Below are 13,669 nucleotides of genomic sequence, written 5' to 3' on the forward strand. Positions count from 1 at the left end.
AATTTAAATTTTGGCTGATTTATCCATTTAAAAGTAAAAGTAATAGAAATCCTAGAAAGGGTCGATGGATCTCTCCACATACACAACGTTCACAGTAAAATGTGTATGAGTGTCTGTTTGTGTGTACAGTATTTGTAAGCTTTTTTCCCCTCAGGTTTAGTATTTGCGTGAGGCCGGTACAACTCTAACCCCTCTTTTCCTCCTTACCCCATCCCCACTTCATGGGTCACTCCCCCTTTCCTCCCCTCAACCCTCCCTTGTGGCCCAGGAGGAACTGGTGCTCGCAGCCCTGAGGATAGAGGCTCTACAGGTAGCCAAAAACATCTCTCAGAGCCCCACTTTGTCCACTGTGCCCCCTCAGGTACTGTGCTGAGCCAGCCCGCACCCGTGTGAGTGTGTGTCCAAGCACGAGTGTGTGATACCCCCTTCTGAAACGAGCCCCCTGACTGCACCCTTGGGTATGAGTATGAATACCCACCCATAAACTACCTCACCATACTGTGGACGTGACATCTCACCCTGGTTCTTTAACCCGGCTCCTGTCCCCCGATTGGTGCTCCTTTTTTCCCAATCCAACACCCTCTTGAGCAAAAGAGGTGTGTTTTTCCCAGGGCTTTGTGACAATCCTGCATGTTCGCTTGGACAGGAGATCCATAGAAACAAAGGTCAATGTGACTTGGAAATGTACGCTGTATATAGACTCTATATTATTACATCAAATATGAATGGTTTGCAGATTTCATAATTTAAATGCTTATCCTAAACAGAGTGTTTATAGCTGAATTCCTTGTCACATTCATGCTAGTTCCTGATTTCGATTTGTTACTAATTTACACTAACTCATTTGAATACAGTGGGTATACAGACCATCTGTATGCCTGGTTTGAGGCCGCTGGCGTGGCTTCACATGAAGCTTAGCTCAGATCTGCTTTCAGTCATGTTGGATGAGTGACCGTCACCTCTGTCTCAGCATTTGTACAGGAAATGGAATAAACTAATCTCGTATACACGACATATATATACATATATATACACTGTTTTCAAAAGTTTGGGTTCAGTAAAATTAAAATACTTTTTTTTCCAGCAAGAATGCATTAAATTGATTAAAAGTGACGGTTAGACTTTCACATTGTTACGGAAAATTTCTATTTCAAATAAGTGCCGTTTTTTTTAATTTCTATTCATCAAAGAATCTTGAAAAAATAACGTATCATGGTTTTTAAGCAATAAAACTGTTCAACATTAATAAGGAAAAATAAATATATAATAATTAATAAGAAATGTTGCTTGTGCATCAAATCAGAAAAGTGACGCTGAAGACTGAAAATTCACTTTTGTGATCACAAGAATAAATTACAAAGGAAATGGAATGAACAGACTAATCTCGTATACACACACATGCACACGTACTACAACCTCTCTAACATGCCTCATATTCTTGCCGCTCCATTCTCATCATGTTGTCTTGCACGCTTCACAGTCTCGCCTCAAGAAGCCCAGCCCACGCCGCTGGAATCTCAACGGTTCTCACATGGCTAAAGTAAGAAGGACAGAAAATGTCCCCTCTAAAGTCTAACTAGGTCTAGTTCATATATTCTAATCCCACTGTCCCTGTACCACCTTTAGACTAAACCACCATTAGTCAGAAAACTAGGTCTGCAGACAAGAAACATCTCATCCTTCTCTTGTCCTTTCTGTTCACTGCACCAAAAAAACCGTAATCATTAATTGTCCTTTTTCTATTTGAAATATCAAAACATTACATTCTTTGACCAAGACACAGTAAAAAAACAAACATTATATATATGTATATGATATATATCTATGATATACATATATTTCATAGAAATTAGTATTTAGTTTATTAGTATTTATCCTACTGTTCAACATTAATAAGGAAAAATAAATATATAATAATTAATAAGAAATGTTGCTTGTGCATCAAATCAGAAAAGTGACGCTGAAGACTGAAAATTCACTTTTGTGATCACAAGAATAAATTACATTTTAAAATATATTAAAGTAGAAAACACTAATTGTAATAATATTTCACAGTAATACCATTTTACAGTTTTTTTTATCAAATAAATTCAGCCTTATTGAGCATACGACTTTTTAAAAAAAATATTTGAAAAACTTTTTGACCAAACTTTCGACAACAAAATATCTCAAATTAGAATCTAAACTCTTTAAAGGACAGTCTCATACATATTAAAAACACATCAACTCTAACCCATTTTCCAGACACATTTAATATGACTATCCACATAACATTTTATAGATCTCATAACTTTTTTTTTTTTTGAGTAATAGGGTTTGTCTCACTCTGTCTATACTAGTGTGGTTATTTTTGTAGAAAACTGCAGGAAAATCTACACAGACAGATAGCAAACTCTGTCGCAGGACGTCCCGTATTCCACAGGTATTGTTTCTGCCCCTGAATAACCTCTAGATTTCATTTCCAAAATAGAGTTAATCTTTAATGTATCAAAGTATTTCTGGAATAGTACTGATACATTTTAGGATTATGGAGTGCTTTCATATATAAAAAGAGTGACACTGTATTATATAGCTGGAGTAATGAGGTTCAGTGATGACTACCCTGAATTGATGATCTTCTTAAAATATTCAATATTTTAACATACATTATTAGATAACGCTCTTCCTGAAATAGTCTCACAGACACATTTCACATGCTGCCTCAGCACATTCTCCATGACGTGCTCTTTATTTTACCTTTTCATTAGCAGTAATTTATCCTTCATGGAAATACATGCACAGCTGCTCTGCAGATAACAGGAATACATCACAACCCCATGCTGTACTGAACTCTGTCTTGTCAATATTCGTTTTTAAAGCTTTTGTTTCTCATTTGCATTTAGAGTTATTCCTCTGCCTCATTTCTCCCCCTCTGCTGACTGTGTTTATGATTGGTGGTGACAAACATGCTGTTTTCTTGGGCTGGATCACACATTCAGGGAGAGTGTAGATTAGGTTATGCAGTGAGTGCCAAGACTCAGATCTAGACTATGTTTAATGTACAGTATGTGGTCATAGGAGATCTGAGATCAACACTCCAACTCTAAATATGACAGAGCACCATTTCAACTTTTTGTATTAGGTTTTAATTTCAGTTTGTACCTCCCATATGACTACAGGTGCATCTCAATAAATTAGAATGTCGTGGAAAAGTTCATTTATTTCAGTAATTTCTGGACAACTGTCAGATCAGCAGTCTTCCCCATGATTGTGTAGCCTAGTGAACCAAACTGAGAGACCATTTTGAAGGCTCAGGAAACCTTTGCAGGTGTTTTGAGTTGATTAGCTGATTGGCATGTCACCATATTCTAATTTGTTGAGATAGTGAATTGGTGGGTTTTTGTTAAATGTGAGCCAAAATCATCACAATTAAAAGAACCAAAGACGTAAACTACTTCAGTCTGTGTGCATTGAATTTATTTAATACACGAGTTTCACAATTTGAGTTGAATTACTGAAATAAATGAACTTTTCCACGACATTCTAATTTATTGAGATGCACCTGTATATGCCTCGTCCATGAACTGAGTGCATTCCAATAATGCAGTAAATGGTATTAGGCATAAATTCTCCTTGCAGACCAAACATGTGGTGGGCATTCTGTATTTGCACCCTAACACATGGCCCCCTACCTTGTATAAGAGTCAAAGTCAATTAATCTCCTAAGCCAGCTCTGTCAGGAAGAATTAATCAGCTTTAATCAGCAAGTGGGTTTAAGGGCTAAACATGATGATTATTCAGTAACCACAACCCATCACTGGCTATAAAGAGGCCTTATGAAAACAGTTGCTTTCTGAAAATGGTACATGTGAATATTCAGAAGTTAGTTATTAAATTACAGTCCATTTACTGACAGTACATCTGTGCTTTTGTTTGTGCCTTTGAAGCAGATATTCATAAAACGTGTCTGTCTTTTCCTGTAGGATGTATGCAAATAGTGTGTTTTGTATGGTCTTTTACGGTCTTTTGTTGTAGATGGTTGCGTTAAGGGTATTTTAGGATACAGTCTTTTTTCATGCACTTTATTTAATCTCCGAAAACTAACATAAGGATCAACCTGTACTCCTGCAGTCCTCATCTGACACAGCATTCCCTCTCTGATCCGGTCACAGCCGCAAACCTTTCATGACAAACAGCTTTTCACACCCATCTCACATTGCGGATTGTCAGTCATAACATTCCAGCAGGCCAGTCGCAAACTGCTGGAGGCTTTTGAACCCAAACTAAGAGCCTGCTCTCCATGGCATTATGGCTTTGCTGAGTAGAACCTGTAGATGATGTGCTGCCTCCCTCCAAGATGTGTAAAGTGAATGTTGTTCTACAGAAAAAAACTCACAGGTTTTTCATGGTTTCTCCACAACTCTCTCCTCTGCAGCAGAGAGAAACGGCCTCACCAGGGGACAGCGGGGTTTCGAAGAGCTCCCTCTATTCACGAACAGGATACATTGAAGGGGAAAGCCCTCATCTGCCACGTGACATGGACCACTCTCTTGGCATTGCCCGAGAAGAGGTATATACTCACCCATTGCATGATGCCACACCACAAAAAAAAGAAAAAGAAAAAGTATCTTAACCTGTATCTTAGCCTTGTCATTTCACATTTTGTGAAAATGTAACTTAAGGTAAATCTGTAAATGTAAATAAAGTGGTTAAAGCCCTGGGTTAGGTAATATTTAATATTTAATTTTGAAGGGGTGGTTAACGCCACTTTTAATTCTGGGTTCTGAAACCCTGCATTTGCAGTGCCAAAATGACAACCAATCATAAAAGGCTGCAATGCACACATTGTTAAATTTTCACAAACTCTGGACAATCAGAGAAACGTTCCCATGCTGTGTTAATTTTCAGTATCGGAGGAAAGTTCAAAATGTTGATATACTGGAGTGATGAGAGAGTATTTTTCTTCTGTATTTCAGAAGATTTAAAGTCAACATGAAATGAGATTACTCACTTTCTCATATTTCAATTTTCTGATGAAATGAAAGACTTCTCCAATGATTTGGTCTGCTTAAACCCCTTCCCTTTCTTATGACTGACTGCAAGCTCGCACTCATTATTGATTGCAACGCCCACATCTCAAAATCCAATCAACAACCGAGTGATAGAACCAAGTCTATGCCTTAAATTTGGTCTTTTTCAATAAACTGTTTTGCTCAGATGTACATCACAAGAAAAGATCTGTCACTACTTCCATTTCATCGCTATAATATTATAATATTACCCTCATAAATATGCAAATACTACGAATTTTTACAGTGCGAAACATGGCAAAGGACATCCCAGATTTGCATGAATCCAGAATGACACTGGTTTAACAATTTCCAGGGTGTAAAGTGTGTGAAGTAACGCTCTTCTTATTTCAGATTGTTGTGAAAGAGAAAGAAGCCATGGAGTGGAAGAGAAAATATGAAGAGAGTAGACGGGAAGTGGAGGAGATGAGGTGGGTGTTCTCAAAGGACAGAAATTCCTGTGCCCTTGTGAGCTATGACGAGTGACGCTTTTCCCCATTTCTCCCCACTTTTCCCATCACTTAATGTCCTCTCTATAAACTTCAAATCAATAAAACTGTCAGAAATGTTCATTCACTACATATGTTTCTTAGCTTACAGTATATGACACACCTGACAAATCCACCTCTCAATCTGTTTATCTCTTTCCTACGTTTTTTTTTTTTTAAGTCGAGCGTAAGCAGAAAGCCAATTAAAGAGGGCCTTAACATGTCAGATGTGACAGAGCTGGAGGCAGGAAAAGGGAGGGAATAGACGAAAGATTTGTTTTCACCCATCCAGAAAACTCATGAAACACTATTTTCTTGACACAAAATTAAATGCCATTTTAAGGTGTTTTATATTAGATTCTGCTTTACAATCTCCTAACTAAGGGTTCAAATCAAGTGACAGTTTTATAGATGTTTAGCATTTTTTAAGTATTTGTCACCTCACTGCACTTTTAATAAAAATTGTTGCAGTGTTGTCTAATTCAGAAGACAGTTGACTGAACCAGGACATGTTTTAAAGCTGTCCTTTTGTATTCAAGGGGCAAAGTGAACAAGGTAATCAGGAAGGGTTGCGGATTACAGCCAGCTGGACTAGGCCTTGTTAGTGTGGATAAGAATGGGGCTTAGATCATTAGCCTGATTGGGCTCAGGATAAGGAAGGCCTAAGAGGCTAAGGAAGACATAGCTAATCCATCCGCTTACTGTGCCGGCAACCTGCTTTTCTCCCAAGCAAGTCTTTCTGCCAGCTGAACTCTTGTAGTCAAACACATGACATAACAAATGCCAGTTTCCTGACCTTTCATGTAATCAAGCTTATTCAGAATTTCATTGTGATTGTCACCTCAGAATGCACTGTTCTATTAGTTTACATTTGCATTATCAACCAGTCCTGACATCTGGCACAGAGCGGATCTTGCTGTCTGCGTGCAAACAGATAAATACTCTAACTTGGATTGTTTGGCTTCCAATTTGGGACACTTTCAAATGCGGGTCTAAATCCTGTTTACACCTGGTATTAAGATCCGTCTGTGGTGATCCGATCACAAATGGTCAGCCAAGATACATACTGTAGCTAGCGGTAACGTGTGTCAAATGCGCCTACTGTGATCACTTGTGATTGGATTTCGAAGGGAGGGTCTCTGACTTCGTGAGTACGTGCATCACTTGCTGCGTCAGTGTGTTACTGCATGTTGGTAAATTAAAAAAAAAGGAAATAAAAAAGCAAAGGAATGATCTGACAAATGACCTGATAATTTATTTTAGAGATGAAGTCAATCCGTATTTTCTATTCAACTACCACAGTATGTGGTTCCAGTGATCAGATCACAAAACATTTTGGACCCTGCTTACACCTGTATTTAATGCTTACCACTTGTGATCAGATCATCTGAAACCAATCCAGGTGTAAATGGACAATAGGACATGTTTTTTTTTTTTAATGTTTTTGAGCCTACGTCTCTTATGCTTAACAGACTTCATTTATCTGATGAAAATATTGTAAAACAGTAAATTGTCAAATATTTTTTTTGTAACAATGTAAAAGTCTTTACTGTCACTTTAGATCTTAAAAAGATCTGATCTGATCAGATCTTGCAGTATATATGCACCTTATTTGTTTGGTAACTTGATTTTTGCTTATTCTTTACAGGAGGATAGTTATGGAGTATGAGAAGACTATTGCAGAGATGATTGGTGAGTCTTGATTGCTAAATATGATTTCATCTTCTCCTGGGGATTTTCAATCTATGTGTTTTGTGAACACTGTCAGGCACTTTTGGTTCTCTTTATCTGTGCTTTTCCTCTGCTACACTGCTATAAATGAACAGGCACAAACCTTACCCAGTCACGCCACACCAACACACATATGCAATAAGTTTTTGTTACTTTCTCATTTAATTTGCAGACAAATCTTTCGTGCCTCTGGACCCAAACACTGGTCAGTTGCAAGCACAAGCCTTCATGTCTCCTTTTACATTCCACTTGACTTGACCTCAAAAAACATAAACATGTTTCTACTCAAAACATATCTCTTACCAGGCCTCACCCACTGACAGATTAATCTGATTTCTTTGCCTGTCCAGTATTTACATCCATGTGCTGGATGTGCTGTGTGCGTTCTTACATTTTCAGATTGTTATACTGAGTGTCTGGTTTAACCTTGTCACGCTTTTCTCTCTTTGTACAAAGAAAAACCTTTTTTCATTCCCTTTTTATGTTCTTAATGATAAAATACCATACTTGACATTCCGCTTCCCAGCTGTCGGTCATTTATTTTCACTTTATTTTGTGTCTTTGCTTATAATTTCTTTTTCCATGGTTCATTTTCTCGGCCACTTTTCTGGCTCTCACCACCTACTTAATTTTATTCTATGACACTTCCATTAATTTTAAAATTTGTCTATGTTTCTGACACGCTTTTCTCTCTCACATGTCCCACCCTGCTGGCTTGACTTAATGCCGTCCCTTTTTTCTGTTTTGCTCCCTCCGTCCCCCATAAATATTTGATAAATCACTCAGGTATGCCTGGTAAGTAACAGCAACTCTTTATTTTCTTTGTTTGTGTTGCATCCACCACATCTGACAGTGACAGACAGGGAGAGTTTTCTCTTACTATAACCTGATACGGTCTATCTCTCATTTTAGTATCATCTGGTTTTGCACTGCTGGTCTTTTTTATAGACCTTTTCTCAAACATCTTCCATTACCAGCTCAAAAGTGTTCAGGAAACTACTCTGATACTGTAACTTTCCAAATAAGCTCATCATAATGTAAAGTCGCCAAAATACTATTAAGTACACTCAAGCTAGAAAAAAGTAGCTACAACAGTAAAGTTTATTTTTTATTATCACTGTTGCTTATAAAAATAGCTTAATATTTTTTTGTGGAAACCATGATGCATTTTTTTTTCAAGATTGTTTGATGAATACAAAGTTCAAAAGGACAGATTTTTTTTTTAAATAGAAATCTTTTGTCAATTTACTAAATCCTTGCTGAATAAAAGTATTGGTTTCTTAAAAAAAAAAACGTTTTAACCGGTAGCGTACATTTAAACTAAAGTAATAAAACTAGAATAAAACGTATATACCGGTAATTGATTAGAAACAGTTCATTAAAATGATCCGTTCAGCAGATTTTCTACAATTAAATAAAATTTGTGACTATTTATATTTACTTTTGTGACTATTTACTTTTTATAAAAACGAATTAAGAGGTGCTGAGTAAGTCTTTCAAAGGTCTTCTCATCTCACCATGTCTCCGTGGTTTGGACATGTTTGAGTGTGTGTGTGTATGTGTGTGTTGTCTGCATGCATCATACAGATGCAGCGTCGAAAACTGCATTTTCATTTGTCATTATCAGCGATTTAGACATAGTGGTGTAGAGAATAATTTAATATCTGAAGTACCCAGAGGAGCATAAAATCAACCTCCGCTGCATCCAAAAGCAGATTTGCACATCAATTTGATTGTATTGTGTGTTGTCTATTGTATATCTAGTGTAATATGAACTTAATGCATTTATGTTTTTGTGTGTATGTCTCAGAGGGTGAACAGAGAGAGAAGACTCTATCTCATCACACTATCCAGCAGTTGATCCTGGAGAAGGACCAGGCTTTGGCTGATCTCAACTCCGTGGAGAAATCTCTCGCTGACTTGTTCCGTCGCTATGAAAAGATGAAAGATGTTTTGGAAGGCTTTCGGAAGGTGAGTCACTTCGCACTGAAATTGATAAAGGTTGAAATCATTGTGAATTTCCATTCGCAGCTCAGTAATTTGATGTAATTCTAAGATAAATGGAATATTCAGTGAGAAAAATGTAGGTTGGGGCTTGATTGTTATTGATTGTGGATGTTGCATACAAAAATTAAATAATATTACAACTATTAAAACTATTAGGCTGTAGGTTAAAATTATTTAATAGCTTTTGCTCATTTACTATATTCCTTTTTTTTCTTCAGAATGAGGATGTGCTGAAGAAATGTGCGCAGGAGTACCTGTCTCGTGTCCGTAAGGAGGAGCAGCGCTACCAGGCCTTGAAGATCCATGCTGAGGAGAAACTGGATAAGTACGTACAGAACTTTCACATGCATATGTTTTTAATATGCTTTGCTTTGTACAAGGTTTCTTTTGCCCGGAACAACAACTGTTAGGCGAATTAAGGGTTAGACTTGCACTGTGCGAGAGTTCTTAGAAATATGAAATGATGGCATGACTCTGACCATGTGGCACCCGCAGGGCGAATGCTGAAATCGCTCAGGTGAGAGTCAAAGCCAAGCAGGAGCAGGCAGCGTATCAGGCCAGTCTGAGGAAAGAACAGATGAAGGTGGACTCACTGGAGCGCACACTGGAACAAAAGGTTTGCTCACACTTGCAAATCCACATGCACATCTGTTAAAGTCATTTTGTTGTTGTTAAAACATTTAGTTAATTTTTAAGTACAGCAAACAATTATTTCATTTAATTAAATATATGTTATTTATGGCTGTATATACTACCAGTGAAAGTTATGGAATAAATACGATTTTGTAAATGTTGCTGAAAAGTCTTTTATGCTTAACAAGGCTCCATTTATTTGATCAAAGTAAACAGTAATATTATAACTTTATAATGATTTTATATTTTAATTTTTTAATTTGAACTTGTTCCTATGATGGCAATTCTAAATCTATGTGTGTATATATATATAAGAAATACTTTTACTCAGTACTGACTTTACTGTTACTTTAGATAAATTTAATGCATCAACACAGACTGTTTATATATATATATATATATATATATATATATAAACATGTTCTTTAAACATCCTGAAAAAAGTATTATGGTTTCCACAAAAGTATTAAACAGCACAACACAGATAATAGTAAAAAAATATTTCATAATAAAATGATTTCTGAAGGATAATGTGGCAATGAAGACTGGAGTAATGGCTGCTCAAAATTTAGCTTTGCCATCTCAGGAATAAATTACATTTTAAAATATATTAGTATAGAAAGTTGATTTTTTAAATTAAAATATTTCACAATTTTACTGTATTTTTGATCAACATATTGTAAGAAACATCTTTCATATTTTAAAAAATCAACAACATTCAGAGGTTAACATGAGTTTTTGGATTCTGTTTATAGAATAAAGAGATTGAAGAACTGACCAAAATTTGTGATGAACTGATTGCCAAGATGGGAAAGAGCTAGCCGTCCATTCGACAGAGTTCTGTCTGTACCACAAAGGGACAAAAGAACAATAACTGGACAAGAGTGTAAAGATGGAGGAGCAAGGTGAAATTGTTCCGGTATTGTTTTTTCCTCTTTCTAATGGACAGAACAATGAACTAACCAAACAAAAGGATCTCACACTACTGACGTCTTCACATAAAACTGGAGTCCCTAGGACTGGCAGAACACTAGTTTCTGGCTGTAATTATTTTCTCTTCATTTTAATATGTTAATGTACACCACCTTACCAATGTTGAGGGTCTTGTGAAAGTACTCCCCATCAGTAGAGACTTTTTTGAGAGTCTGTATAGTACACACACACGCAGAGAGTATGTGTTTATAGTGAGTCTGAGGTTATGAGTGCTGTTGCCATGACAACCACTGATGGAGCCGACTGTTAAACTGATTCCTGTGGTTCCCTCTTCTTAAGTTGAAAACAGAAATGACCAGAGAGAATATATATACTATAAAACAGATGAATTAATCATTCAGTTGTCACAAAGTGGTATTCATGATCATAAAAAAATGCATGTTGTTGGCCTTGACGGTTTTGTAAATATGAAAATGACTTGAAAATAGTAAAGGAACATAACTGCAGATTTTGATACTGTTAGTTTATCTGCTTCCTTGTGTATCTTTGTAGATACTTGTTGTTAATTTGTTTCGTTGTCTTCTAGCAACACTGATGTGTGATTTTATTTTTTGATTTATTTTGATATATGAATGAACCCACGTGTCACTGTCAGTGGTTCTGAGCTAATTTAATCTGAATGGTTTTGTCTCAGTCATGCTATAGCTGATGTTTCAGACATATGAAGCTCTGTCAGCTATACAGGACATGCTTACAAAGTGCAATAAAAGATGGCAATACAGCTTCTGTTTATCTGACCCATATCACACAGACACAGTCAATATGCAAAATGTAAAGGCTTGATGTTTGATGTAATAACAATCACATTTACTTATTAATTTAGCAGATGCTTTTAGCCTCCCACTAGGGCATTTTAAGAAAGCAATGTTAATGAACAAACAATGAATCTTGCTAACATGATCCTACGTATGTGCATAAAAAGATGCATTAGTTAGCTGACAGATGGGTCTTAAAATCACGCCAGACAGACTATATTAGTGCCAATTACATGCTTAGAGTGTACTGTATATATATAGAAAATAGGAAGTAGTTAGTGTTGGAAGAGTAATTATTAGAGTAATATATAATTATATGTTTATCTATTCATTCATTTGATATGGATTGAAGGTTTGATTTTTGGTTACCCTTACCACATGCACATATTCAAATAAGGAAACAAACAAATGAACGGTAAAAGTAGAATTTAAGAGAAAAAAAAATAGTGGAAGGAGGAAGAATTAAAACAACAGAAATGTTTTTGGAACAGAAATAATTTTATAGGTGGTGCTGCAAACATACTAACAAAATTATGTATGATTTGAGATCATTTTACTAAATACTATAATATACAGTAGTATAAAATGAAAGCAGTTTTACTATGTGTATAAAAATAGAATTGTATTATATGTAATAAAACAGCTTCCATTTGATTAATTTATCACTGAGAATGCAAACAAATGAGATTACATTTAGGAATATAAAAACAAATAAAAAATAAGTAGTTAATGTGGGAAAAATAACTACGAAAAAAAGAGGTAAATGGAAGAAACATAATTATAAGCAGATCTATTTATTAATTTAGGGTAAAGGTTTGGTTTTGGTTACCCTTATTCAGTTAGCCTCTGCATCGACTGTTTGATTGGTTGTGTCCACTGTTCTGCTGTGTCACAAAGAGAAATGATGTGAGTTTGGTCACTGATAAACTAATACGCTGTATGGAGGCATTAGTTGAATGAAATCTGGAGGGAGCATCAGACCCCCGGCTAGCATGCAGCACTGTATGGGTGGAGCACAGTAACCGATCCCTCATCTCTGATTAGTGGAGATGGTGAGGATCCATTCAGATTTTAAGACCGAAGCACAGGCCTCAGTGGACTGGCTGGTAATCTGTGTGTCCTCACTGCCGTTGGGTATTAGCTCTCCGAAAGCAGGGCTTAAGCTCAGGGGTTTTAAGAGCAAACAACCTGCTTTTCTCTGTGCTAACTTGACAGCCATAGACCACCGGCAACATGAGAGCGCTCCATTTCTTCATGCTGCTGGGCCTGGGCTTCATCCTCCTCGCTGCTCACAGTGAGTACTTCTCTCTTGTTGTTGTTTCTACTTTTTAACTCCTATCTCTTCTCAGTTACTGCATGTGTGCTACACTCACAAGTCTTGATTTGCTTTTCACTCAAGACTTCTCAGTCTGGTATTTTGGCTTTTTTCTTTGTCAGTTTCATCATTTTTATTTCATTTAGTTTCTCTGGTTTCCTCCTTTTGAGGTGTCCTCCTTATGACTGAGAATATCTTGTTGGCCTTGAGGAAGGTGTTAAAGGACTATCAGAAAATAATTGGTGCAATTCAATCCCTTAAACAGATTGAGGGCTAAAAGAGTTTGCATTTTTTTATTTTTATTAGATTGCTGGACCAAAAAAAAAGAGAATCTCTACCTGAAGTACATTACAGAAACAGCAGTGCATTAAATAGTAATGGTGTAAAACACAATTCAACAGCAAAACATTACTGTGAAAGCATCTGCTGTGAAATTTGAGAACCAAGTGCTAATTAAGTTTAGAAAAAGCAGTTGTTTATTTAATTACACATTGAAGCCAATACACTCTCAGAAAAAAAGGTACAAAAGTTGTCACTGGGGCGGTACCTTTTCAAAAGGCACACCTTTGTATCTAAAGAGTCCATATTGGTACCTTAAAGTGATATTAGTACCTAAAGTGTACATATTAGTACCTAAAATTGACAAAAGTGTACCTTTTGAAAAGGTACCGCCCCAGTGACAGCTTTTGTACCTTTTTT

The 13,669-nt window shown here is 36.4% G+C and overlaps 1 protein-coding gene across 1 annotated transcript in view; it reads left to right on the forward strand.

Annotated features, from left to right (window-relative positions):
• LOC107688300 (uncharacterized) overlaps positions 1–11,621 on the forward strand; it is a 50,907-nt gene extending 39,286 nt beyond the window's left edge. The window contains exons 14-24 of the mRNA XM_016485920.1: positions 269–361; positions 1,481–1,540; positions 2,357–2,422; positions 4,415–4,549; positions 5,403–5,479; positions 7,185–7,228; positions 8,054–8,062; positions 9,078–9,238; positions 9,493–9,599; positions 9,770–9,890; positions 10,663–11,621. Of these exons, the coding sequence (XP_016341406.1) occupies positions 269–361; positions 1,481–1,540; positions 2,357–2,422; positions 4,415–4,549; positions 5,403–5,479; positions 7,185–7,228; positions 8,054–8,062; positions 9,078–9,238; positions 9,493–9,599; positions 9,770–9,890; positions 10,663–10,728 (939 nt within the window). The 3' untranslated portion in view covers positions 10,729–11,621. The remainder of the gene's footprint in view (positions 1–268; positions 362–1,480; positions 1,541–2,356; positions 2,423–4,414; positions 4,550–5,402; positions 5,480–7,184; positions 7,229–8,053; positions 8,063–9,077; positions 9,239–9,492; positions 9,600–9,769; positions 9,891–10,662) is intronic.
• The last annotated feature ends 2,048 nt before the right edge of the window (positions 11,622–13,669 follow it).

The sequence above is a fragment of the Sinocyclocheilus anshuiensis genome, unplaced genomic scaffold, assembly GCF_001515605.1.
Source record: "Sinocyclocheilus anshuiensis isolate Anshui unplaced genomic scaffold, SAMN03320099.WGS_v1.1 scaffold809, whole genome shotgun sequence".
In the NCBI taxonomy this organism is placed as follows: domain Eukaryota; kingdom Metazoa; phylum Chordata; class Actinopteri; order Cypriniformes; family Cyprinidae; genus Sinocyclocheilus; species Sinocyclocheilus anshuiensis.